Source organism: Sebastes umbrosus, chromosome 6 (genome assembly GCF_015220745.1).
Source record: "Sebastes umbrosus isolate fSebUmb1 chromosome 6, fSebUmb1.pri, whole genome shotgun sequence".
NCBI classification, from domain to species: domain Eukaryota; kingdom Metazoa; phylum Chordata; class Actinopteri; order Perciformes; family Sebastidae; genus Sebastes; species Sebastes umbrosus.
The window spans coordinates 18,546,423-18,573,340 of NC_051274.1; the positions used below are offsets into that span (position 1 = coordinate 18,546,423).

At 39.5% G+C, this 26,918-nt stretch overlaps 2 protein-coding genes across 2 annotated transcripts; both read left to right on the forward strand.

Moving 5' to 3' along the window:
- The first annotated feature begins 1,422 nt into the window (after positions 1-1,422).
- On the forward strand, positions 1,423-5,137 carry LOC119489600 (glucose-induced degradation protein 8-A homolog). The gene is made up of 5 exons (XM_037772265.1): positions 1,423-1,564; positions 1,918-2,047; positions 2,687-2,883; positions 3,000-3,197; positions 4,030-5,137. Exons 2-5 carry the CDS (start codon positions 1,930-1,932, stop codon positions 4,201-4,203), a joined length of 687 nt encoding a protein of 228 aa, XP_037628193.1. The 5' UTR covers positions 1,423-1,564; positions 1,918-1,929; the 3' UTR covers positions 4,204-5,137.
- Positions 5,138-7,897: 2,760 nt separating this feature from the next.
- Positions 7,898-19,763, forward strand: slc17a9b (solute carrier family 17 member 9b). The gene is made up of 13 exons (XM_037772264.1): positions 7,898-8,442; positions 11,041-11,238; positions 11,760-11,899; positions 12,463-12,562; positions 13,011-13,141; positions 13,263-13,359; positions 13,949-14,045; positions 15,178-15,265; positions 15,350-15,384; positions 15,515-15,630; positions 16,874-16,929; positions 17,080-17,109; positions 17,465-19,763. The coding sequence occupies exons 1-13, from the start codon at positions 8,309-8,311 to the stop codon at positions 17,641-17,643; spliced, it is 1,401 nt and encodes a 466-aa protein (XP_037628192.1). The 5' UTR covers positions 7,898-8,308; the 3' UTR covers positions 17,644-19,763.
- The last annotated feature ends 7,155 nt before the right edge of the window (positions 19,764-26,918 follow it).

Here is a 26,918-nt window from a genome sequence, read left to right on the forward strand (position 1 = left end):
CTTTAGTCCTAATATGTTTGCCAGAAGAAAAAAAACTTGCCACAAATCAGATTCTAAAGTATAAACATGTTTCAGGCATACCTATATAGAAATTGCACTTTCTCAAATACACTGATTGATGCTATTTTTTTGCAAACAGCATCTAGTTATGCCAAGGCCATAAAAAAAAAACAACAACAACAATGACAAGGCATACAGTTAAACTGAATAATTTAGATGTTGGGTTTATTTTTAAAAATGAATAAATTAGGGGCTATACTTACATGGTTATTGGTGGTTTGCATTCTTCAGCAGCCCTTCTCTGTGTACATGTTTTATAATAAAGTGAAAAACATTACTGATATCGTTTATCCTTTCTCTATGATCCTTTTGAGAAGGGGTTCCAGTGTCTCTATAGTTCCATTGCTACCTCAGGCAAATCTACAGTTTGGTCTATTACATGATTACACCAGTAGAGGTCGCTTTAGTTCCTCTTATTTTAAGTGTTTTCTCAGTCTCATGTGCTCACTGTTGTAGCTGCTAAATTGTGCTGCTGTGTAAAGTGCAGTTGCCATGTCATAAAAATAACTATAAAATTAAAATCTGGTATGCATTGCACTTACAGAGAAAAAAAACATAAATAATTTACAATACATAAATAGAAAAACAGGGTGTGTGAGAGAGATGATTGGTTAATTGATATTGTATTGAAGACATAAAACCAGTAGTTCCCTGTAGTGGAAAGTAAGTACGTTAATTTAGCCTAACTAAATTACTTACTACAGTGGATTAATGATAAGAAACCCTCTGTTCAAGGCTGGCGTTAAGTCATATTTGAGATGGTCCCTTTGGAATATCTTACAAATATTCTACATGCCAAAGTAGATCAGTTCCACAATATTTGACAGCCCTATCTGAATTATATTGGACCTGATATCTCCTCCATTATCTCACAAGGAGTCTCTTGAACATGAACTCATATATCCTGTGACTTCCCTGCACTATGAACTATTTCCTATGACCTCCTATATAAATTGTTTGATCTGAGCTGTACCAGTGTTTGTTTGTTTGTTGTTGTTTTGTTTTTTTATTATTATTCTTATTGTGTTTGGGGAAAATAAGAAAACCCAATAAACATATTATTAAAAAAATAAAATAAAAAAAATTTAGCCTAATCAAGTAATTTCGATGTACTTGTTGTTTACTTGAGTACTGTCATTTATTCTACTTTTTTATGGAAACAAGTTCTAGTTTTAAAACTTTATTATTATTTAGAATTATTATTATTTAGAACTTTAGAATTATTTTCTATCCGATGTCAAAACCCCCAAAACATTTGCCGGACTAGTAAGATTACCATAAATCTATATTGGGGATTCAATACACATTTTATGGCCATAATAAGCAATGTAAGATCACAGTTCTCAAATCATACAATGCTTGTGATTGACTGTAGGGGGCAGCAGGTCGCTCTTATTGTGTAGTTCACCGGAAATAGACAACAGGAAGCAGCAGAAGAAGAAGAAGAGGCTCTCCACCGCTAGCTAGCTAGCTACTGCTGGGAAGTAGCGACACAAATATTCAGGTATTGTGAATTATATAACTATAATACCTGTACAGGACTTTAGATAGAAGAGAATAAAACAGAATAGCACTTGTTCCGGATGTGTGTAATCGATATAACTGCGCCGAAAGGCCGGAAGTTGTGTTTGTTTTGATCCGTGTTGACGACAGTCAGGCTTCAATGTTGTGTTTTTCACCAAAGGCCCAAACTGTTGGGATTTAGGATTTCCGGTGTTTTGTTGCTGTCAAACTGAAGAGCTAATTACCAAACACCGTTATAACGTTATATAACTGTCCTTACCACGAGGTCAGTAGTTTAAGTGCATGAAATGTCATCCTGTCAATAACCTTTCTGTGTGTGTGTACTGTGTTTAGGATCTTATCATAATGAGTTATACAGAGAAGCCAGAGGACATAACGAGGGAAGAGTGGATGGATAAACTCAACAACGTCCATATCCAGAGAGCTGACATGAACAGGCTCATTATGAACTACCTGGTGACAGGTGACGTATTGTTTTTATTACTCAAAGTTTGTTCTCGGTTGTCTCTCTCCCTCACACACACACACACACACACACAGACACACACACAGACTTGCACATGGCTTCAGCCCTGGACTGCTTTTTCATTCATCCGTTTTTTTTTATTTTATTTTATTTTTATTTAACCTTTATTTAACCAGGTAGTACTCATTGAGATTAAGAATCTCTTTTGCAAGAGAGACATGACCAAGACAGTCAGCATTTAAACATACATTAAAGTTTCAAGCGCCACAACATAAAACAAATGCAAAATAAATACATAGCATAATATCATACAAAACACATTAAAATCAAGGTTTTGAAGCATACTCAGAAACACAGACAGCTCCCGATTGACTCTGCTTCTAGGTCTTTCATTTATATCCATATGTACCGTATACTGCACTATTTTGCACTCTTAAGTATTTTACTAGTATTAGTACTATATTAGTATCATTATTTTTAACTTTCAAGATGTTTCAAAATATCCTGTATTGTGTTGTTTATTGTACTACTCTACAATTGCCCCTCGGGGACAAATAAAGTGATTTGAATTTGAATTTAAAGATCAATTGTTCAGATAGATGCGGTGCATGGTTTCACCACGTTTGTGTTCAACAGAGGGCTTCAAGGAGGCAGCGGAGAAGTTCAGGATGGAGTCAGGAATAGAGCCCAGTGTCGACTTGGATTCCCTCGATGAAAGAATTAAGATCAGAGAGATGATCCTGAAGGGACAGATCCAAGACGCCATCGCACTGATCAACAGTCTGCACCCAGAACTGCTGGATACTAACCGTTACCTCTACTTCCACCTACAGGTAAAAATAAAACACAATGCCTCTCATTTAGCAGACATCTGGGTTTTGCACTTTTAGCAATATAACTTTATTTTCACTCCCTGTTGCTAACCTTTTGGCCTTTTTTGTGTTTGCAGCAGCAGCATCTGATTGAGCTGATTCGTTTGAGGGAGACTGAAGCCGCCCTTGAATTTGCCCAGTCTCAGTTAGCAGAGCAGGGGGAGGAGAGCCGAGAATGTCTCACCGAGATGGAGAGGACGCTGGCCCTGCTGGCTTTCGACAACCCTGAGGAGTCACCTTTTGGAGATCTGCTTAATATGATGCAGAGACAAAAGGTAAGGAAGCTCATACCTGTCTTGCACTTGTCTCTTCTTTATCTATAATTATGCCACCTAATTCATGATCCCACACTAAGCTAAAAAGGTTGCTCTGCTCTCTGCAGCATGCGGATGCTGTTCAATTTTAGTGCTGCACAATGTGTCAGACAAATTTATATTTCTCTCACCCATTTTTCAAATTAAAGGCGGGGTTGGTAAATATTTTTGAAACTTTTTTGTTATATTAGTTGACATTTTCATTACATCCTGACAGCAATCAATAAACGAGATGCTCTGACAAAAAAAAGAGAAAAAAATCTAAATCTAAGCCCGTCCAATCATTTCATTCGGCCAGAATGTTATGATTGGACGGACTAACTGCCTGCCTAACTACCTGTGCGCACTCGGCCCATGCACTCATTGCGCGTCACCGGAGTCTTCCACAAGCTGCTAGCTTGATAGCTGTGAGTACTAACAATAGCCATGTTCGTTGTTTACGTTCATAATGATATATATGGGGGAGTGGCTTTGGAGGGAGGTCTGAAGCGACGAACTATCAATGTTGCCGACTTAGCGACTTTCTCACTAGATTTAGGGACTTTTGGAGCTAATGCGGTTAGCTACTTCCATTGGAAAAGAATTGGCAACACTGGGCTGGGTTTTTCGGCTGGAACATTTTTTTAAATTTTGTGTACTCTTGCTAGTTTCTCAAGATCGCTCACCCTGCCTTTAATTAAATATGAATTTTCTTGATTTGTGTGTGTTTGGGGTGCTCTATGTCTGCCTATGATCAACAGTTAAATATTGAAAGTATACAAAGCAATAACATGTCTGTGTCTTTGTCTTTCAGGTCTGGAGTGAAGTGAATCAGTGTGTGCTAGACTATGAAAACAGAGAGTCAACACCCAAGCTGGCCAAGCTCCTGAAGCTACTGCTGTGGGCTCAAAATGAACTTGACCAAAAGAAAGTGAAGTATCCCAAAATGACAGACCTCAGCAAGGGAACCATCGAAGACCCAAAATAAGGATCCACAGTGAAATCATACCACATCATTACAAAATGGACACATTTCCTTTATCTATTTATACCCCAACAAACTGACTCATATAGAGTACAACCTTTTCTTTTTGTAAGGGTTGCTTTTTGATACTTTAATAACTTAGAATGTGTAAACTGGATTGATGGCATTTTAAAATGACTTCTCACACTAAAGTAACATGCAGACCATTATTTTACTTGGTATTATAATTTACATATTTGTTTATGTAAAATTAGTATATTTCAGTTACACTAGTTTTTCTGTCTGTTGGCAGGGAAAGTTGTTGGCATTGGAGGGTGTGAATAAAGCCTAAATTAGGCTGTCACTTTCTGTGTGTGACCAGGTTTGATGTTCAGGGATAATGGTTGGCTCGGTGTGCACTGCCTCAAATAAACACAAACTCTTTCCTCACATCCAAACATAGACATTTCAGCTAGTAGTTTTTAGCTAGTACTCTATGTGATGGCAATAGCCAAAGCAAGATACTTGGGATCTTTCAAACTACTGTGACTTTGGAAGTTAAATTCAGCTTAAGATTTGTACTGCGTTATTGCTTGAGACATTATAAAAAAAGATGCAAACATACACACAAACAAAGAAAAGAGAAACTTTCAAGCTATACATCACGGTAGTAATTAACAAGTGAAACAAGGCAAGATTCCTAGAATGCTAAAAACTTTGCAGCGTACTGTGACTGTGCAAGCTTAAAAGGCAGCCTCAGTTTCATACCATTATACAATATCACAGATGATATTAAAAGATGTGAATGGATAAATCTATGTCCACAGACACTTTTACAGATGGATTATTTACATGTATGGAATAAGTAGCTCTTTTGCAAAATTTGATGTGCTTTTTTTTGCTGGGATGTTATTTTGCAATAAAAGTTAATTTTTGAACTGCGCAAGTCATAAAGGACTTTAAAGCTTGGCGTGTTTTTAATTGTGGTACAGCAGCAGAGGTAGAAAGTAACTAAATGCATTTACTCAAGTACTGCACTTGTGTACAATTAGGAAGTGAGATTACATGAGTGTTTACATTTTATGGTATTTTATACTTCTACTTCACTACATATGAGAGAGATATTGGCTTTAACTCCACTACAATTATCTGACCACTATAGTTACTTTACAGATGTAGATTTTTTACAAAAAAAAGTGATCAATTTATATTTGTATCATATGATGCTATAGATTAAACTACCCAATTACCAAGAATTTAAAATAAGCTCTGCTTTGACCAGCTACAATATAACGTACTGTTTACATGTTGTGGTGACTATTGCTACTCAAAGCTACAGAGTGATTGCTAGACTGGGTAAAAACTACTTTGGGCATGTGAACTCAACACAGATGACTTCTGTAGCTTGCAAGATTATTCTAGTAATATTACAATACAACAAACAATAGTGTGTGCATGGCCACACGGTCAAAAATGTTGTGCTCATCATAATCAATCACTTCACCTGTCCTGTTGAGCTCACCTATATGCCTTCCTGCTCCCATACACCACCAAGCGTTCAAAGGAATATTACAACAAATAATCCACACATACGTATATAATGGCTGCAACATAGCATTTTACTGTGATAGTAGGAGCTAATTTTGATTATGTTATGTACCGTTATATTATTATAGGGCATCATATTTTACGAGTTGATTACATTTTATAGATAGGTCAGTTACATTCCACCACTGTTAATTAGTATTTTTACTTTAACATCAAAAAGTATCTCTACTTAGGTAAAATGTATTACAAGTGATGGAATGTAACGACATTTACTCAAGTACTAAGTACAACTTTGAGGGATTTGTACTTGTTTATTTCCACTTTATGCTACTTTACACTTCTACTCAACTACATTTTGGAGGCAAATATTGTACTTTTTACTCCACTACATCTGTTTGATAGTTTTAGTTACTTTAGATTATTAATACAAAATATAAATCAACTAATACATTGTTATATATTATTAAAGCTACCCAGAAGTATACCAAGTAATTCAAATGAGCCCCACCTTTACCAAGTGCAACATTGAAGTGATGCACATGAATGCATCACTAATTATATCCAATAATATTTATTTTCATTTATTTAACCAGGTAAGTCCCATTGAGATTAAGAGCTTCTTTTCCAAGGGAGACCTGGCCAAGACGGTCAGCAGCAAGAACACAAAGTTGCAGACACACAGACACAAATAGAGATAAAATACAATTCACAAACACTAAAAGCACTAAAATTTGTATTAAAAGAACTATCTAAAGTCAAATGGGGGGACAAAAATGAACTTTTCTGGGAGTCAGCTGTACAACAAGGGAAGCTAAAAACATTGGCATGCCAGAGAGTCTGCTTCTAAAGCCTTCATTTTAGATTGAAAAATATTTAATGATACCAACTCCTTGATTTGTAGGTCATTTTGGAGCAAATTCCAGGGTGCAGAATATGCAAAAACCCTTTCCCCAATTTTTGTCCGAGCTTTTGGGACAGAGAGCACAAAGAAGTCCTGTCTGTGAATGCAGTGAATACTGTCTACAATTTTTTTGCGTAATAAAAAAACTTAAATATTGTGGGAGCAGACCCAGAATCACCTTATATATAAGAATGTACCAATCACCAAAATATATATGATTCTAAAATGGGCCATTCTGCATAATCAGTACTTTTAAAGGTCCCATATCATGCTCATTTTCAGGTTCATACTTGTACTTTGTGTTTCTACTAGAACATGTTTACATGCTGTAATGTTAAAAAAAACACTTTATTTTCCTCATACTGTCTGCTGAATATATTGTATTTACCCTCTCTGTCTGAAACGCTCCATTTTAGCGCAATTTGATGGAATTGCAACAGAATTGCTTTGCTAGGCAACAGTTTGGGTCCATGTGTACTTCCGGTCAGCTGATGACATTCACATACACTGCAACAGGAAATTAACTGGGACACATTTAGAATGTTTACGTTTAAATCTGTGTAAAGGGTCTAAATATTGTATATTCGTGACATCACGAATGGGCAGAAATCCTGACAGCTTGTTTCAAATGCAGAGTTTCTGAATACGGGCTGTGTGTATTTCCCTGTGGATTGAGTGTTTCGATACTTTCACAGTATTTTTATAGGACTTAAGCCTTCTTTATAATAAAAAAACATGAAAATCTCACTTTTTTATAATATGGGACCTTTAATGCTAAATAATACCTACTTTTAACAGAGTATTTTTTTTTACACTGTAGCATTGCTACTTTCTCTGAGTACTTTTTTTTCCCACCACTGTATTACATGTATTACTTATAATGGAGTATTTTAATATTGTGGTGCTGCTACTTTAACTTGAGTAAAGGATGTAAAGGAGTACTTCCTCCACCACCTCCATCACCATCCAGACTGTCAGAGAGCAGCTAAAAGTTGCGTTGAATGCAGATTATTATATAACGATTTCCTGCAAACAGCCAGGAGCAGCAGCAGACGGGACCACTGAAACAACCTTGTGTTCACTGCGCATCTCTCTCAGCTCCTCAGCAGCACCGCGGTACAACCATCACCATCACACCTTCACCGTCTCCATCTCCATCCGGCAGAGGACGGGTCAGGAGGAGAGACTACATCCTGCTGAGACGACACTCCGGCTCTGTTTGCACCGTCATGGTTGGAGCAGGGGCCGGGGCCAGATGAGGCGTCACTCTGCTCTGGTGGATGACATATAGAATCGACTGATTTAAAAAAAAAAGAAAAAAGAAAACACTTCCAGATTAACCCTACCGATCAGAAGAAGAACTGCGTCGCCGGCAGCAGCAGGAGGAGAAAAACTGACACGTGGATTACTCCTCCTAGGGCATCACGAAAAAACACACTTCCTCCTCCTCCAGCTCTCTGTTCCGTGTCTCAGTCTCTCTCTGGACAGTCCGTACGGGGGTTATGTAGATTAGATATAGTCTATATATGTAACATTAGAGAGAGATATGATTGCGCAAAGACTTTATGAGACGGTTTGATTTACTTTTTCTGGACCGGAAAAAAGCTTTATCGAAAGTAAACAGCTGATTGAGAAGCGGTTGAAAAGGTTGAAAGAGGAGCTGCGGACTCGCTAACTTGAATGGCAGTTATTCAAAAATATGGCAAGAAATATAGTCCAGATTTGGTCTGTCTGAAGGAAAACCATCCGCCGGACAAGATTGGAGCTCCTGGGTGTCAAAAGAAGTGGCCTGAACAAAACACCACCTGGTCAAGGTAACAACATTTAACCACTAACTACTAACGTTCATGCATTCAGCAGTGTAACCTCTAACAAGATAACACATTTCACAACAGTTTGTGTGATAACCTTAATCGATATTGATACTTTTTTTTTTAGCCACTCTTTGGCTCTTTAAACCCTTAAAGTCCTACATCAGAAATATACAGTCATTTTGTAATAATAAAGGTTCAGTTAACCTCTGTATATGGTAATGCCACGTATCATCATGGTTCAATAAGATGTTGCCACAACAACAACACAGGTCAAATGGCCCCTAAAGAAGGAAGTATAGCCTCAGTGGTGCTTCCTTACTATCCTTACTATCATCAAATTATTACATTGTTTTGTATGCTACTCTTAAAGTAGTATCATTTCCATTATTTTTGAGGATATTGAATGCATCCCCTGTAGATTCAACCAGACCATAACTTGAACTGTTAAACCTAACTAACCCTAATGTAGATATAGATGAACTGTTAAACCTAACTAACCCTAATGAAGATATAGATGAACTGTTAAACCTTACTAACCCTAATGAAGATATAGATGAACTGTTAAACCTAACTAACCCTAATGAAGATATAGATGAACTGTTAAACCTAACTAACCCTAATGAAGATATAGATGAACTGTTAAACCTAACTAACCCTAATGAAGATATAGATGAACTGTTAAACCTAACTAACCCTAATGAAGATATAGATGAACTGTTAAACCTAACTAACCCTAATGAAGATATAGATGAACTGTTAAACCTAACTAACCCTAATGAAGATATAGATGAACTGTTAAACTTTACTAACCCTAATGAAGATATAGATGAACTGTTAAACCTAACTATCCCTAATGAAGATATAGATGAACTGTTAAACCTAACTAACCCTAATGAAGATATAGATGAACTGTTAAACCTTACTAACCCTAATGAAGATATAGATGAACTGTTAAACCTAACTAACCCTAATGAAGATATAGAAGACACTTTAACTCAGTGTTGCCAGATCAGGGAGCCAGTTTTCAGCCATATTACAATTTAAAACACGCCCAATTCAATAAAAAAATGACAACAGAAAAGTGTGATAACCTTAATCAATATTGATACTTTTTTTTAGCAACTCTTGGCTTTTTAAACGTTAACCCTTAAAGTCCTACATCAGAAATATATAGTCATTTTGTGATAAAGGTACCGTTAACCTCTATATATGTGGTGGGCGTTATAATGACACGTATCATCATGGTTCAATAAGATGTTGCCACAACACCAACACAGGTCAAATTACTCATAAAGAAGGAAGTATAGCCTCAGCGGTGCTTCCTTTTTAGGAACAATAAATTAATTATCGTAAAATATCATCAAACTGTTACATTGTTTTGTATGCTACTCTTAAAGTAGCATATTTTCCGTTATTTTTGAGGACATTGAATGCATCCCCTGTAGATTCAACCAAACCATAACTGAGCTGTTAAACCTAACCCTAATGAAGATATAGAAGACACTTTAAAATAAGATAAGATAAGATGAACCTGTATTAATCCCCGGAGGGAAATTCAGGTGTCAAAGCAGCAACATCAGCAAACAGAGTGAAACACAGGAGAGGTAAAGGTATACAAAAATGATAAAAACAATAATAGAGATATAAAAGATACAGAGTGAATGGGTGAACATAGTGTGTACAGTCCGTCAATAAATAAATGTAGTATGTACAATAAATAAATGTAATATGTACATATGTGCAGTCTATAAAGTGGTATATAGGATGTATAGTGTAAAGTACGTGTAAAGTACGCCAGTGGTTTGAGTCCAAGATAGTTGCAGATAGTGCTTAAAGTCCATCATAGTTCTCATATGGGGGTTAGCCTTGGTTGTGGAGCGTGATGGCTACCAGCATGAAGGACTGACCCAGGCGCTTTGTGTTGTGCCGAGGGAGGAACCAAACACACAAATTGCCATATGTCAATGTCAATGATGCTGACGTCAAAGAAAGTAGTTCATCCCTTATCCCTAATGACAATTGAATACAACTCATGTCAATCAAATATTTCTCAAATACAATGAATCAATAATATGAATAAAGTTTACTGAATTTAGTATCTGTGTTTTTGACCATAAGATGACAGCTTGTTTGGTGATATTGCTTTCACAATATTTTCAAAACTAGCCCAACGCTATTTTTCCCAGCCCAACTTAATCAAAAGTAGCCCAATTTTGCGGGAAACCAGCCCAATCTGGCAACACAGCACTCATGTTGAATGTACTTCAGAGTGCAGCCACATTGGGGTCATTAGCCTACCTCCCTCCCCCAGTCAGATAAGACATCCAGTGGTGTAGTGGTCGTTGATGAGGTCGGTGTACTACTAGGTAGATAGGTAGTTTACTGAGGAGGAAGTGGGTGTACTCTCTTATATTTCCCAATGGCTTTTTGGCTGATAGGTGGGTATACTGTAAACCGCCAGAAAAAGAGCTACCCGTATACCTGCATATACCCTCCACTACACCACTGAAGACATCCCCCATCAACTGGTTTTAAATCCAAAGTCTGTCCCCAGATGTTGCCTTTGTTCAACCCATTCTGCTTCCCCCTCCCGTGCAGGCCAGTGGCGAGGGTGTGGACGGTGGTGCTGCTGCTTGGGACATGCCTCCTCTACTGCGCCCGCGTGGCGATGCCCATCTGTGCCGTCAGCATGGCGGAGCAGTTCAACTGGAGCAAGAGGGAGTCCGGCATGGTGCTGGGCAGCTTCTTCTGGGGCTACTGCTTCACCCAAGTGTTCGGAGGCTACGTCAGCGACCGGTGGGGAAACAGTACTAGTCATGTTGTGAGATAATGGTAGCCTAAGTAAACTGACTCTCCTGTGTCTAAACAGATGTGTAATGAATGCTGAACCAGTTTTAGCATCCTGCCCGTAGCTATTATTTGCATGTGAATGTTACTGGCAATTATGCAAACAGCCCTCTTTGTGTTTGCTCAGATTGGATAGATAATACGGTAAATACAGTTGGGTGTGTCCTATGTACTATTGTGTTTATTGCAGGCTAACAGAGTTATATTCACTCCTGAATGGTCACACCAAAGTTAATAGTCTAAAATGTTTCCCCAAAATGTTTTATATATCAGTAGATATATCAGTATAAAACATCCACAATGACTTATTTGACTTGTGTACGTGTAATAAATCAAATATTTTTGGCAGAATTATGATGTTCATAAGACATCCAAGAGATCAACGTTGTGCCACCTCTCACAACTTTTAGCTGATGAAAGCAGCTCTCTGAGCAGACTGGCGTTAAGTTGTCTATGTTCTGCGTCCACAGGGTTGGAGGTGAGAAGGTCCTTCTGCTCTCTGCAGCAGCCTGGGGCTCGATGACGGCCTTCACACCGATCCTGGCCCACTTCTGCTCCCAGCCAATCCTCTCCATGACGCTGGCCCGCTTCCTCATGGGCTTGTTGCAAGGTGAGATGGACAATTTCTTTTCCAGACTTTGAAAAATGAGTATTACACTTTTTTTTAAAGGTCTGGAAAGCGCATAAATGTTCAACTTATTTATAAGTTTGTTGTCTGGGTCAGGGAATTTATATACAGGCAGACAACATGAAAGCACACAAACACATGTTAAAGTCGTATTTAACTGAGTGAAATAGATGACTCTTTCATTTATTATTACATTTATAGACCTCTGTTGGTGACCTGTATGAATTACAACATGTTAAGTTTGGGGCACGGTCATCTTTACTTTGAGTTTTGTTTGTTTGGCTTGAGAACAAGAATTAATATCATGCATAGGTGGGGTGATGAGGTGTGTCTTTAAATTCATTTTGGCAGCAAGGTTTTCTTACAAAACACAGGCATAGTCATTTCTGGATTACGTGCTGTGTTATTCACACCGGCCCACATTTTCCCCTCAGATTTATGTTTGTTTCGTGTGTCGAGGTGGTAAAAATCCTACTTTTATTGCCTCTTTGAATTTCTTTCTAAACATTAACCGATTTTTATGTTTTGTGTCTTGATTTTTTTAGGAGTTCATTACCCTTCTCTGGCGAGCCTGTGCTCTCAGAAGGTGGTGGAAAGCGAGAGAGGCTTCCTCATGAGCACCGTGGGTAGTGGCTCCTACCTGGGGTGAGTCAAGCGTTATGCAATAAATGGGGAATGGTGGGAAAGAGATGAGTGTTTCTTCCTACGAAATCACTGTGCAAAAGAGGACGAGCTCATTTGAAAGCTGTGTTCCGAGATCCGCTATCCGCTATCTATTTTGCAAGGGCACCGTCGCTGCAAGCCAGAGCGTTTTTCTCCTCTATACCAGAATGATAATGTGTGGAGCCTAGACCTGTGGAAGTAGGTCGGGCTATGCAAGACTAATGTGCTCCCACAATAATAAAATTTGAATTTATCATCTATATGAAGAAGGTGTATAGACAGTTTTATTATTATAACATCCTGGTATTTGTTTGCGTTCAAAGTTCATGCCATGTATGCACCTAATAAAAAAGTTCTTTACGATGTTGTACCAAGGCTGTGTTTGTTTGACGTGTCAAGTCATGTTGTGACCTTTTTTTTCCCCCCCTAGCACTCTGGTGATTGGAGGGGCTGGCTCCCTCATGTTGGACCTGTACGGCTGGCAGAGTGTTTTCTACGTGTCCGGTCTCCTCTCAGTCCTGTGGGCCTACTGCATGTGGAAATATCTGCTCAAAGGAGAAGGCAAGGGAGGCTTTAAAATGTGTCGACGGGCGTCATAGCACGCTCCCATCTCGCAGCTGCTTATTTGTATAATTGGAGTCCTCTTGTTTGCTCACGTGTTTGTGTTCATCTGTGTTTGCAGGGCCTATCATCACCCTGGAGTCCCTGGGAAGTGGTGGGCCCCAGTCCAAACTGTCCAAAAGACACTGGTTACGGCTCCTCAAACAACCTGCAGTCTGGTGAGAAATAGATAAAGGAAGGGTGTGCGAATAATGAATAATGAAAAAGAGAATGTAGAAATGCATAAAATATAATCAACCTTATCAGATCATAACTAAGTGAGGATGTGTCTGTAATACAACCATTTCTGTAGACTAAGGTCCAGCTTTTATATGTACCAGATTTGAGAATAGCAAGCCCAGTGTGTGTTTTAATGTCTCCTTATTGTGTCTCCCTATGGCCCAGATATTTATACACTGTAATTCAACTGATATGCTCAATTTCCAGTGACAGGGAGAACCCTCTGTGGCTTTATTTGATGTATGTGATCCACCTTGAGAGGAACCGGTTAGATAATAGTTTGATGGGTGTGGGCTTGAAATATTCTTGACGCTTTCAACCACATGCTGCTTGGTATGATTTAGACATGGGAAACAATAGTTGTCAAACACGTAGCACAGGCACTCAAATCACGAGACGGCGCTCAAAGCAATGGGACGTTGCCTTTGTTAACAACACTGAGCAACCTTCGGTATGCCTATAGTTCTGTGTAAATAATGTTTCTATGCACTTATTTTGTCTGTTTTCTCTCTCTTCATTTCTGAACAGTGCTGTGATCGTTACGCACCTTTGCACAGCGAGCACCTTCTTCACTCTTCTGTCGTGGCTGCCGACATTCTTTAAAGACACGTTCCCCGATGCCAAGGTAACCAGGCTGCCTTCTGATCACATATTTGTCATCCAAAGTAAATAGGAGTAATTAAAGCGAAACAGCTACGAGGGTTAAAATCAAGAAAGATTAATTTAACAGGACTCATGTACTTCTTGGGCACAGCAGTGCTTTGAGCTAAATGCCAACACCGGCATGCCAACACGCTCACGACAGCAAACATGCTGATGCTAAGCAGGCATAACGTTGTTCACTCAATCTTAGTTTAGTCTGTTTGCATGCTAACATTCACTAATGAGCACTAAATACAAAGTACAGCTGAGGCTGATGGGAAAGTTATTAGTTTTTCAGGTATTTGGTCATAAACCAAAGTATTGGACAAATTCAAATTTGGACCTCATGGTGGTGTTGTATGAAAAGTCCACATTCCATCCACAAGATGATCAATCAATCACACTTGATTTGTATAGCACCTTTCATACTGGTTAATGCAGTTTAAAGTGCTTCACAGATGACTGACAAGCCGAACGTAAGAGTGTGAACGAAGTGTGAACCGTGAAAACAACAAAAAAGGCAAAAACAATCATTTGAGACCAATGCACGCAAGATAATGAAATGATAAAAATGTAATAACATAAAAAGCTATGATAACATTAATAATAGTAAAACAGTGTGGAGTAAAAACTAGATTAATAAAAAATACCAATAAAATATAATACAATTATACAAATGAAATACAATAAAATAAGTGATTAATAAAATATAATAAAATTATACAAATGAAATACAATAAAATAGCTGATTGATAAAATAACAATAAAATATAATAAATTATACAAATGAAATACAATAAAATAGCTGATTGATAAAATAACAATAAAATATAATAAATTATACAAATAAAATACAAAAAAATAAGTGACTAATAAAATAACAATAAAATTATACAACTTAAATATAATAAAATAATAAAAATCAAAGGCCTGGCTGAAAAGGTAGGTTTTTGGTTCAGTATGGACCAAAGTGGTAAACCGACTGACCAACCGCCCAACATTTTCATGTGTTCACAAGTACCTAACGCGCTACGAGAAATGACCCACTCGACGTTCCCTGCTCTTTCTGGTCAAGTTCATTCACACCCAGAATACAGTATATGTTGTCTCTCCAGGGTTGGGTGTTCAATGTCATTCCTTGGTTGGTGGCCATACCCTCATCCCTCTTCAGTGGCTGCCTATCCGACCACCTCATCAGTCAGGGTAGGCCGACCGACACAACAGATATCAGAATCATTTATATTGATAAAGCAGCTAAATAACCGAGAGTCCTCTTGATCCCCGCAGGCTTCGACACAGCCTCAGTGAGGAAGTTGATGCAGGTACGATATCTGAGCCTTTATAATTCTGTGTGTATGTTATCCGTTCATTGTGTGAATGTCCTCTTTCATAATGGTACATAATGGATTATGGCAGATTTTGATTGATAGTGTGCATTCATTCCTGTGTTAGTTTTTCTCCATGGGTGTGTCCAGTGTGTTTACCCTTCTTCTGTGTGGCAACAACACCTTCCCCTGGGCCGTAGCATTTGTGTCTGCCACCATGGGCCTCACCACCTTCAGTCACAGGTACTGGCACTCTCATCTCTCGCCCTGAAACCAGCACCTCTTTTAGAATTAAATGTAGTGTTCCCTAAGGGTCCGTTTTATATTTTGTATTGCTGCCATTTTAAACCATTACATCCATTTCCATCGCTATAAGGACAGCCTCTTATAGACAGTAAAGTGCTAAATATCCCACCACCTCCTCCAGTGAACGAATGTGTCCCAAATTACGTTGTTGGGCCCACCGAGCTTAACCAGGGAAGACTTGGCAGCGTCTCTGCTTATATACAGCCTGCAGGTAGAAACTTTGGTCTGCTGTTTGACCCACTTTGTGCCTCTGATTCGTTGAATTCTGTTGTGTTCTGCAGTCTTGCTTTAACCACGAAAGGAAAATTGCCAAAAGTAGGACCTTATAATCCTTTATTTGTCCCGGAAAAGGTCATGCCTGCTAATCATGGGCCATTGATATGTACTTTCATTCTTAATAAGGATAAATCATTTCCAAAAACACTAGCAAACATTACTCAAAAAGAAGTAAATAGTGCATTTGTGATGGACTATTTTAAAGTGCAGATTAATACACATTTGGTGTGCTAATGAGTATTTATGGCACCAAGACGGTGACAAGCTTTTCATGGGGTTTGTTAATAATATGAAAAACATATAACATCACCAAATTGATCCTGTTAAATGGTGTGTATGTCCTTCACTTTATGTCAAAACAAGTACAAGATTACATACTAAGTAAGGGTGGGTGAACAATGGTGAGTCATCGTCTAGGCAGAAGCAAACGATGATGAAACATGACCTCAAGTATGAGGAAGTATCAGCTGTGTGGTTTCTTGTTTGACATTTTTGGGTGTCACTTGAAATGTCGCCTATAATTTCTAAGTTTCTCCTTTTTTTGGACATGAGTTTATTCTTTCTTTTATTTTTTTTACTTTACGTTACTAGATCCACAGTAACACTATTTTCTAATGAGTTTACTTCCTAAAGAAAAAAACTAATTTCCATTCATGTTCCAGCATTGAAGTACAATATATGCAAGGAACAATATACAGTCGATGATAGCAGGCTAGGAGCAGAATATACTGCAGACTGTCCACGATACATTTCCCTGAACACAGACATTAATATTCTCTTCTCATATGCTTCTAATATTTTTGTGGCTGAGATATGTCAGGCGGATTATTAGTTTTACTCTGAGGCAATTCAGCACTTTATATGGCTGATGAAATGGCTAATGAGTCATGTATTTCTGTTACAGCGGTGTTTCTGTAAATGTTCAAGATCTGGCTCCTTCCTGTGCCGGAGCTTTATTTGGTAAGTTTAATAATAAACATTTCCAGAATTTCTGAAAACTTCTTATTTACACGAAACATTTTAGCAGATCTTTTTTTTTTTAAGTGTGCGGGTAAAATTGTAATCTAAAGTCTTTAATTTGACATGTGTGTATCTGCATGTCTTTTACAGGTGTCATGAATACATGTGGTGCATTCTTAGGTGAGTTTCTGCCAGAGACTTTGGGAACAAACATCTGTGATGAATCTTTCACCAGCAGTTGCTAAATTACACCACACATTTATTAAGTGAAATAATTCATCCGCTTCTCTGAATTGAAACTTTGAGCTGATGTGTCTCTTGTCAGTCACGCCGGCTCCTATGTGTCATGCATATTTCATCAAGGGGAGCGTGATGGAGTTTGTGTCAGATGAATAATACAGGGAGCAGAGGATGACAGTTTGTGGTCCTGTGAGGGACTGTGACATTTTCTCTGTGGAAAAACTGGAAGATACTGTGTGCTTTGTTTAAATCTTTGCTATTAATGGTGATTATGTGCGTGTGTGTTCCTGTGCAGGCGTTCTGCTGGTGTATTTCTCGGGGTATCTCATCGAGTCCACCGGCTCCTGGGCATCTGTGTTCGCCCTCATCACCACCGTCAACCTGCTGGGCCTCTGCACCTTCCTGGCCTTCGCAGAGGCCCGTCGGTTCGACATTGACTGTACTAAAGTCCGCCACCACAACATCCACATCTAAATCATCAGCCTCCAGAGGGATTAGCACGCTAACCCCCCAAGGGAGATATGACCTTGGGGCAATCAGCAGCTAGGACATTATCCACATTGGAGAAGTAGCCAAACAGAAAGCACACGGACAAAGCCCGCACACAACATCTGGATCTGCTCTGTGTCTGGCTGAAGAAGTACTGCAAGAAAAAGCACACAGCAGAGCCTGCACACCGTTACTGAAAAATCTTGTGGAGCTACAGCGTCAAATCCAAGAAAAACACAGCTGTGTTAGAGGATGCTCTGTCAGTTCAGAGTGGAATAGGAAAGAAGAAGTCTACACTACCTCCAGGTCTCAGCTTGTGCAGCGTGTGGTGGTTAAACAGTCGCCGGACTTGTCATTTGTTACAGAACGTGTTACTTAGAACAAGAGAAATTGTTATCCACATATTGTTATACCTGAGAGTGATGGATGTGGTCGTCTCAGGAGCTCTCTGACAGTCGTGACAGGCCAAGGTGGTGTGTTGTTACCCTGCGTGGGGGGGTGGGTGGGAGACGGCGTGGGTGACGCAGGGAGAGTCCAGCCTCTCGCACCTGAATGTCTTTTATTAGTACGCCCCACTCACCCATCACTGTCTGAGTGACACCTCATTACCCAGACACTAATTACTTGGCAGGCGCTCCTCTAATGTCCCGTACGATCTATACCTTCTATCGTCCCCATCTCCATGGTTACCAGCTCATCCTGTCGTTACAGTCGGAGTGGGTGAAAGGGGTCACGGGGAGCCGTGTGGCAACAAGGCTTTGCTCCCTGTTTGTCGTCTCAAAGAATATGTCTCAAGTAGGAAGACCAAAGGTATTTAATTAATTTCTTTCTATGTGATCGCATGTAATAGAAATACCTCACTTAATTATTTTGAGTACTTATATATTTATATAATTTTTTTTGGGAAAATAAATATATAATGTTAGATGACAGGAAAAAAGAATTATATTATATAAGATGACAGAAAATTATATAAGTTATGAACAGTATGATGCAGTATGAATAGCCCTAATAGACATCTCTGCAAGTCTAGTTCCCTCACTTATTCTTCTTTTCTAACCTGCACATAAAGAAACGTGTCCATATTATCATTTGGGTGAAAACTGGATCTCCAACTTTTGTTGCGGTAAAAGATCCACCCCTTATTGTCACACTTAGCATCATTGTTACCTAGGCGATAGACAGGAAGTGAGGAAGGAAGGCAGATTTAAATAGTCTGTGTTACGCACTGGCACGGCAAATGTGAGAGGCTTAGAAATCAATTACATACACAATACAGTTGAGGAACTGGAGAATATATGGTGAATCCACATTACTGTAAAGTATGTAGCAACGTAAAGGTAGCTGCAGAGCTCTGGCTGAATGTTGAAGTGATTGTTTATAGCATTTAGCTTTGGCTTTCACAGCACAGTTTAAATGTAAAAATGTTTTCTATAAATACCTAGAAGTGTATCCTTTGGCTGAATATTTTGTTGGTATAGATTTCATATCTGAAATGCCTGATATGTTCCTTACATTGTCTTTGTCAGTGGTCGTAAGAAATGAATTGGATGTATTCTTTGCTCTCTGTCGTTCAGAGTAAAGATACATTTGTGTGTGTGTGTGTGTGTGTGTGTTACAAAGACACAAATCAGACTATTTAGAATAATTTATTTTGATATCTGATCTGAAATCATATATCTACGCTAAATGTCACTTTGAATCTGTACCTACACTATATTTTGTAGTGATCAAACGCACACTGTATACCTTTTCAGCCTTATTATTGTCAAACCAAATGCCCCACATTCCTCTTTTTTTTTTACCTGCCTTAGCAGATGTGCATTATTTACAACTATCATCATTGCTTGTCCTTTTTTTCTGTTATCATCTCACAAAATGTAGAAAAATGTACATTAGGAATAACTGGAGTTCTGTTCACCAACATATATCTCACTGTAGGTTCCTGAAAGCCTTCTGACAAATCCCTTTTTGATAACATGCAAGATATGTATGATAGAGAGAATACATTCATGCAAGAAAATGCAGTGTTCTTATGCTTTTAATATATGTTGTATTTAAAAGCATAGATTAACTTTGAATAAAAATCTATTTTGTCAACACTGGTGAGCTGTTTCAGTGTGCTGCATGCATGTTCTCTGTAGCGCCACAGGGAGGCAGCACGGTATCAGCAATAAGGAGAGCACGTGGTGCCATCAATACTTTCTTCTGCCATGTAGGATGGAGGCCTTCTATGTGGATGAAGTTTTCATTGATATTCATGTTCATTTCATATATACACACTGCATACAGGTCAACAATGAGCAAGGTTTTTCCACTATGAAGTAGGCTTGCCGTGGTAGTCGGTGTTACACGGTGTTCGGGCACACACCGTTTACATTACGTACCCACCGCCTCTACCGTCGTTTTGCTTTTTATATAGGAATAAAACACATTTAGTTAATTTTCACGTATGAGCTCCGTGTTATCAATACATAATCGGATGACGGACGCTACAAACTGAAAGTGAAAGTGCTCCGTACGGAGTCTCAGCACAGTGTAGCAGGAGTCAGATTTCACACACGAGAGAGTTGACAGACGAGACGATGGCAGAGGATTTGGTGTTAAAGCGAAAAGCAAAAGCGCCTATTTGGCAATATTTTGGATTTAAATTCAATCCTGTAAGGGAACCATAACGTTAACGAGGCAATCGCAGAGCGGCGGACGGAGCGGTCACTGCCGGCGCGGCAGAGCGGCGCCGGGTGGAAACCTGCGGCCCTGCAGCGAAAGGTGGACCGGAGAGGCCAGACACATAGCCATCCAACGGTAAAGATCAAAGAAAGCACGCTACACATATTGACCGTATTCTTTTCTTGTAAAAGGCCCGGTTTAATCGGTAACACCGGCGTTGTCACAAGTTTATTAACCGGTGGGAAAATGTCCTCACCGTCACATCCCTACTATGAAGCTGAGAACCATTTGTCTGTCCATCAGTATAGTCAATTCTAAGCATGTGGATCAGCTGCTAATCAGGGTTCTAGTGCAGGTCCGTCCCGTTCACACCAGCGGCTCGCTACAGGCCCAGATCCCGAGTCCGGGCTAGCGGGACGTATGCGGTGGCACCATATGGCAGGATGCTGTGTGCCATGTTGGCTAGCTGGCACTGCCCACGTGTGAATGGCCAGACGCTAGTCAACCCAACCCACTCCTTCTCATGGGACCGAACGGCTCAGGTTGCCATGGAGACGGGGTGGCTTGTGGCTGCCGCGTGGCAACGGAAAGAAAGGGAGGGAGGGTCACAAGTGAGTGAAAGTAACAAGTCAGATAGAAGTCAGTGGAGTTGGCAGTGAATTTGGCTTTTAGATGTATAGTTCATACAAAAAACAGCCACTGTGCTATAAAGAGGTGGTCGGTCACTTATTGGAGTGCTCTCGCTGACAGAGAATGGCGTTGTAAAAGCAGACATAATCATGATGAGTGGCCCACTATTTAATTAGCAGAGATGAAACACTATGAGGGTGAGCGCAGACGAGAGGGGGGAGATAAACCCTCCCCCAACTTGTCGGCTTGTAAGAGTAACCCAGTAAAGGCAGGACCCATCAGAGAGCCAGAGATACATGTAAATGAAATAGCCCCATTAATTAGTAATTAACATCAAGTTAATGACATTTCACTGTGTCGCCATCTCATCCTATGTCCTTCCTCCGTGGCGGTGGAGGGGCTGCCTCCGCGGTCCCTGATCTGAATGCTAATTAGTGCCGAACTAAACTGTCATATAGGGCTATACCTAATAATATAGAGGCCTTGTTTAAGACTGGTCATTGTGCGGGGAGGATTAATGACTTTGTAGTGGTAGATCAGGAGGCTTTATAAGTCTGCCACTCCTTAGAGGGCCGCGATATTGAGGGCCATTGACAGGTTTTATGTGCTAATTGCGTTGCGCCTGTTACCCTAATGTTGGCTTATCCCTCATGACTTAGAACTACTTTTCTCCTAGTTTTCAAAAAATATATCCAAGAAATATTTAAATGGTTTTGGTGTGTCGGATCTAATTATTTCAGTGTCTTGCATGTGTCTCTGATTGAGTTTTAAGGGCCCTGCAGTGGATACATTTGTTTCGGGTCCCCTCCTGAGCCTGGATCAGCTCCGTGACAGAGGTAATTTTACATGATTTGACTGCAGCCGGGGACGGCGTCTCTGTGAAGCCGAGATGAAACATGAAGTTAACACTCTGTACGCCGCGGTGTTCCTGGAACGGACACGAACGTCAGCTCCAAAATGAAGGAAATGTATTCACACGTTGATGTGCGGGGGTTACGTCCTGCAATGCTAAACTGTGCTTTGAATCTGCGGCTGTTTTTTCTGTCTCCATTATGAATTCCTCTTGTTTTCTCATAGCTATATCAACACATCTCTGTCTGTCTCTTCTCTGTTGCCCTCTTTCTTTTCCAAACTCTGTTCTGATACACAATTGACCCTTTAAAGGGATCCCCTGAGCCCAAACACATCCACCATTAGCACAACCACACACACACAGACCCGCACACACACACGACCAAATATGTTGATTTCTGTCAATTAAACCCCATCAGCTGTTTGCCTCCTGCTAGACATATGGCCTGTGTTAAATCTAAAGAGCAAATGGAGCCGCTATTGAGAGGGGCATCATTTTAATGGAACCCTGAGGGACGAGACCCACACCTGCGCAATAATAACATTAAATCATGCTCAGCCCACTGGCCAGATGAGGACAGTGTTGGTTTGTGTGTGTGTCTCTATGTGTGTGTGTGCACATGGCTTCTTAATTCAGAACCACCAGCAATAGGAATATTAGTATTTAAAGAATAAATCAATTTTTTTGTTAAACTAACATTTACAGTCATATCTGCTTGTATAGGCTCCACAGGTACGTTTGGTTTGAAGCCTTCTTCACAGTGTTTCTGGTTTCAGCTCAGGCTGCTTCCAGCCTCTAATATTTGCTATTATATAAGCCAGAAAAATAAAGACACAAATGCACTCCATCATTGCAGACCATCTCTCCCCTGCAGACAGAGTGAGAGTACAGAGTTTATTTTTTTATTTTTTTATTTATTCTTATTTTGCCAAATGAATGGTTCTGGAGTTCAAAGGTCCTGAGTCAGAAACGGAGACAAATGACTGAACAAATGTTCAGAAATGTAATTTTAGAAAACAATATGGTGCTGTGCCTTTGGCAGGGAGCGTCAGATGCTTAGTTTTAAGACAAGAAAAGAACAAATGAATTGCTCTCACAACTGTGGAAATATAGCAAACCCTTCTTTCCATAACAATTTGAACTATTTTTTGTTAAATGTGAATGCTTTTATTGCAATTTTACAGTGATAAACATACCAGTCTAGCAATTATAATTAGTGGGGCTGCGACTAACAATTATTTCCATTATCACTCAATCTGCTCGATTAATCGTTTGGTCTATAAAATGAGCAAACATTCAAATTGCTGTCGGTCAGTTTATTATCACATAAGACAAAGAAAAGCAGCAAAAAATGACTTGATTCATCGGCTATCAAAATAGCTGCAGAATAATTTTCTGTCGATTAATCAATTAATCGTTTCAGCTAAATTTCTTTGTAGATGATGTAAAATGCATGTATTAGCAAAATTTAATTGAATACATACAGTACATCCCTTGCCTTGCTATGTTTTGAATCCATTATGATTGATTAGGACCAATAACTTGATGTAGATAAATCAGGTGAGAAATCAGTTCAAGAATTAATAGTAGTAAGTTGATCACTACAAAAACAATAATACAAAAATAAATAATTTGCTATATATATATAACAGGCCTGCAGATCACTAACAATTACCGTCATTATTTTTGAATAATCTGGTGATTAATCGATTAAGCGCCTATAAGATATCCACCAAAGTTTCCCAGAATCCAATGTGATGTCTTCAAATTGCAACAGTCCAAAGTTTGCAATGATATAAAACAGAGGAAAGCACAAAAACCTGAGTGGAAAAGCTGAAATCAGAGAATATTTAGCTTGATTAAAGCTGTTGTTTTATCAAAATAGGAACTGATTAATTTTCTGTCGATCAACTAATTGGCTAATTATTGCAGCTCCATCCATGCAGATCTTTCCTAATTTCTGCTGATGAGAAAACCTAGATGGTCCTCCTTTGCAAACAAAACAATACCTGCCTGTTAGAGGGAGACAAAATGGTTTACAGGAGAAAACCTGAATAGCTTTGTTTTACTATTTTCCCCTCATAGTTTCTAATAATCTGCAGCATTCTGTTTGTGCATGCACACGATGAGGTTAAATACCCCCCCCCCACCCTCAGCACCCCTCCACTCATCTGTTCCAGCTCTCCCTGGCTTCACACCGCTCACATCTCCAACACCACCAGATCTCCCCTTTTTTCCTGCTTGCTCTTTACTAAAGTTTGGCTGTCAATCAGCGGTGGCCTCAGGCAACAGGCACTGATGAAAAGACCCCTGAGACAAGGAGACCCAAATTAGATTTCAATAAGGATGTTGAATATTCATATCAGGGAAACATCTAAAGGTAAATGCTTTTTGATCTCCGCGCACAAATATCACTTGTGTGCATTCCCAGGTCCTGGCGCTCTGGTTCTACAGTGTTTTCTCCCCCCAGCCCGGTCCGGCCCCGGCCTCGGCTCTGCCTCACTCCTCGGGGGGATGCGGTGGAATAATGATGATGGGGCTACAAAGGAGAAAAAGAGCCATAATGAATGTTTATACTAAAGGGACCCAATAGAAAGGGCAGCCGTACTAAGTATTCAGTAATTAGTATTTAGCAGAAGTTGATCGCTGAGTGCACACATTCAAACACACACACACATATCCAGGGCAGAATCACTGAGGCATAATCATTTGCTGTGTAAACTTTAGACAGGGGAACCTCCCTTGACAGCAGCAGTCAAAACACAGTTTCATTGCTCCTGTCAACATGTTTACTTTATTTTTATAATTGACTCCACTTAGGATCTTTCTCCCCCCAAAATGTCAACAGAATTCACAAGGTGGCTGTTTATTTTTCTGAGCGTATACCTGTGTGTGCAGCGCTCTGCAGAATCATAATTATCACATTGTGGATGAATATGTCTCCTAAACTCAGTGTCCTTTTTTGTCTCAACTCGATGTGCTTTTTGCTTGTCAACTGCACTGGTTATGAGAGCTAAAAAAAAAAAAAAAAAAGGGTCCAACATCCTCCTAATACCCCGAAGAAATTGCCATCACTTCCATCTTAGTTGAGATGGAAATGTGTGGGGATGGTGGTGGAGGATGTGGGGGGACTGCCTGAGGCCCTTTTCCCCACAGAGAGTTCACTTCGCTCGGGAAACACGCTCTGAAGCGAGTCCCGAAATGAGACCAAAGGATGGGAACGCCGTCTCCTCTTGACGCCATCCAGCTAATAGTCCACATCAACTTCTATCATCAATAATGCGTGGAGAGTGGCCGTGATAGTCCTGATCGAGCAACTGTGGCTCGTGATGCGGGGAGACAAGCCAACTCCATCCTTCAACAGGGCTGATAAAAAAAAAGGATTCTACATCTTACATTATACTTTTTCTCCTCTTGTTATTTCTCCCACTCTGTGTTTCTTCTCAACCTCCCCCCCCCCCCCACACCCCTTCCTTTCCTTACAACATGATGGTCAGTCCATTGCCAGGCAATCTGGTCTGTGATGTTGTTCACACCTCCATCGAGCCAAAAAGGAGAAAAAAAAATATTTGACAAGATATGATGACTTGCCCAGGTGGTGTGTTTCACTGGTCTCTTGGTCTTACAGGGTGAGGGCAGCCAACCAAGGTATGTGTGTGTGTGTGTGTGTGTGTGTGTACATCTGCCTACAGTATATGATGGTGTGTTTACCCCGGGCCCTGTGTTGCGGTGCTGTGATGCCGAGTGTCACCCTACTCCGGCCTGAGCCCTGCAGCCAGAGAAACCAGCTGTGAAACTGACAGGTTTGTCTTCTGCACTCACCTACACTCTTTCTTCCCCTGCACACACACACACACACAAACACATGCAACCACAATACACATAATGAGGCGCACATACAGACACACACACACACTTTCATGGCCTGAGGTTTAAGTACACATGCACACACAAGCCTCCCCCCCCCACTCCCCCCTCTCCCTCCCTACATCCACACATATCCACAGACCATCACACAAGCTGCAGGCAGTCTCTCTCATGCCAGCTACAAACACAGTGCAAAAGGAATATGCTTACAGAGCTCCGATATATAGCGGCTACTGATAACCTGTACACTGTTTTACAATTTGATGAAAAAAGATAGTGAATATATGCTTGTTTCCCATCAATATTCATCATCATTTAAGCACTGAACCATGAAATATTTTAGTACAAATTGTTATATTAGGCTGTAAATTAGAGCTGCAACGATTAATCGCCAACTATTTTGATAATCGATTAATCCGTTTGAGTATTTTTTTAAAGAAAAAAAAGTCAAAATTCTCTGTTTCCAGCTTCTTAAATGTGAATATTTTTCTGTTTTCTTTACTCCTCTATGACAGTAAACTGAATATCTTTGAGTTGTGGACAGAACAAGACATTTAAGGATGTCATCTTGGGCTTTGGGAAACACTGATCGGCATTTTTCACCATTTTCTGACATTTTATAGACCAAACAACTAATCGATTAATCGAGAAATTAAAATAATTGTTAGTTACAGTCCTACTATAAATAAGAAAGTGCGGTATTTAATGTCTTCAAAAGACAGAATTAGAATCCTCTTATTTAAGAAAAGGCAATGCAATTATGATAAAAGCAGTTTAAGGTGATATGCGTGAAAATACAGTTCAATATCTATTTAAAAGCCTGTTTCTAAACTGTTTTAGATATTACTGAACAGTGTAAACATATCTTTTTACATGCATTTTTAAGTATTACATTTTTTTTTCAATTGTTGCAAATTTATTGTTCATGCAAATAAACTAGAGAACATTTAAAATACAAAGGAGAAAGGTTGTTTTATATAATAGCTCTTCATGCGCCTTAGTTTTAGTAACATTAATAAGTCCAATACATTATAAACTGTTGTCTTTCGCACATTTTATTTTCCTTGACAGCCTACATTCCCTGAGAGTTCAGCTAACGTTTAATTAGAAATTAAACCCAATAAACCGCCCGATCCTCGTAATGGTTGACGAGAATTTGCATGATCACAAATGACTTCATTCTCCCATGTGAACGCATGAATCTTGCAGTGCACACATGTAGTTTGCGTGGAGGTATGTG

What these genes read in the sequence shown, in the direction of transcription:
- LOC119489600 (XM_037772265.1), top strand. Translation starts at nt 1,930, where the DNA reads ATGAGTTATACAGAGAAGCCAGAGGACATAACGAGGGAAGAGTGGATG. An exon ending in TATGAACTACCTGGTGACAG is followed by an intron (nt 2,048 to 2,686) that starts GTGACGTATTGT and finishes TGTGTTCAACAG; the next exon opens with AGGGCTTCAAGGAGGCAGCG. An exon ending in ACCTCTACTTCCACCTACAG is followed by an intron (nt 2,884 to 2,999) that starts GTAAAAATAAAA and finishes TTGTGTTTGCAG; the next exon opens with CAGCAGCATCTGATTGAGCT.
- slc17a9b (XM_037772264.1), top strand. Translation starts at nt 8,309, where the DNA reads ATGGCAGTTATTCAAAAATATGGCAAGAAATATAGTCCAGATTTGGTC. An exon ending in CAAAACACCACCTGGTCAAG is followed by an intron (nt 8,443 to 11,040) that starts GTAACAACATTT and finishes CCTCCCGTGCAG; the next exon opens with GCCAGTGGCGAGGGTGTGGA. An exon ending in CTCAAACAACCTGCAGTCTG is followed by an intron (nt 13,360 to 13,948) that starts GTGAGAAATAGA and finishes ATTTCTGAACAG; the next exon opens with TGCTGTGATCGTTACGCACC.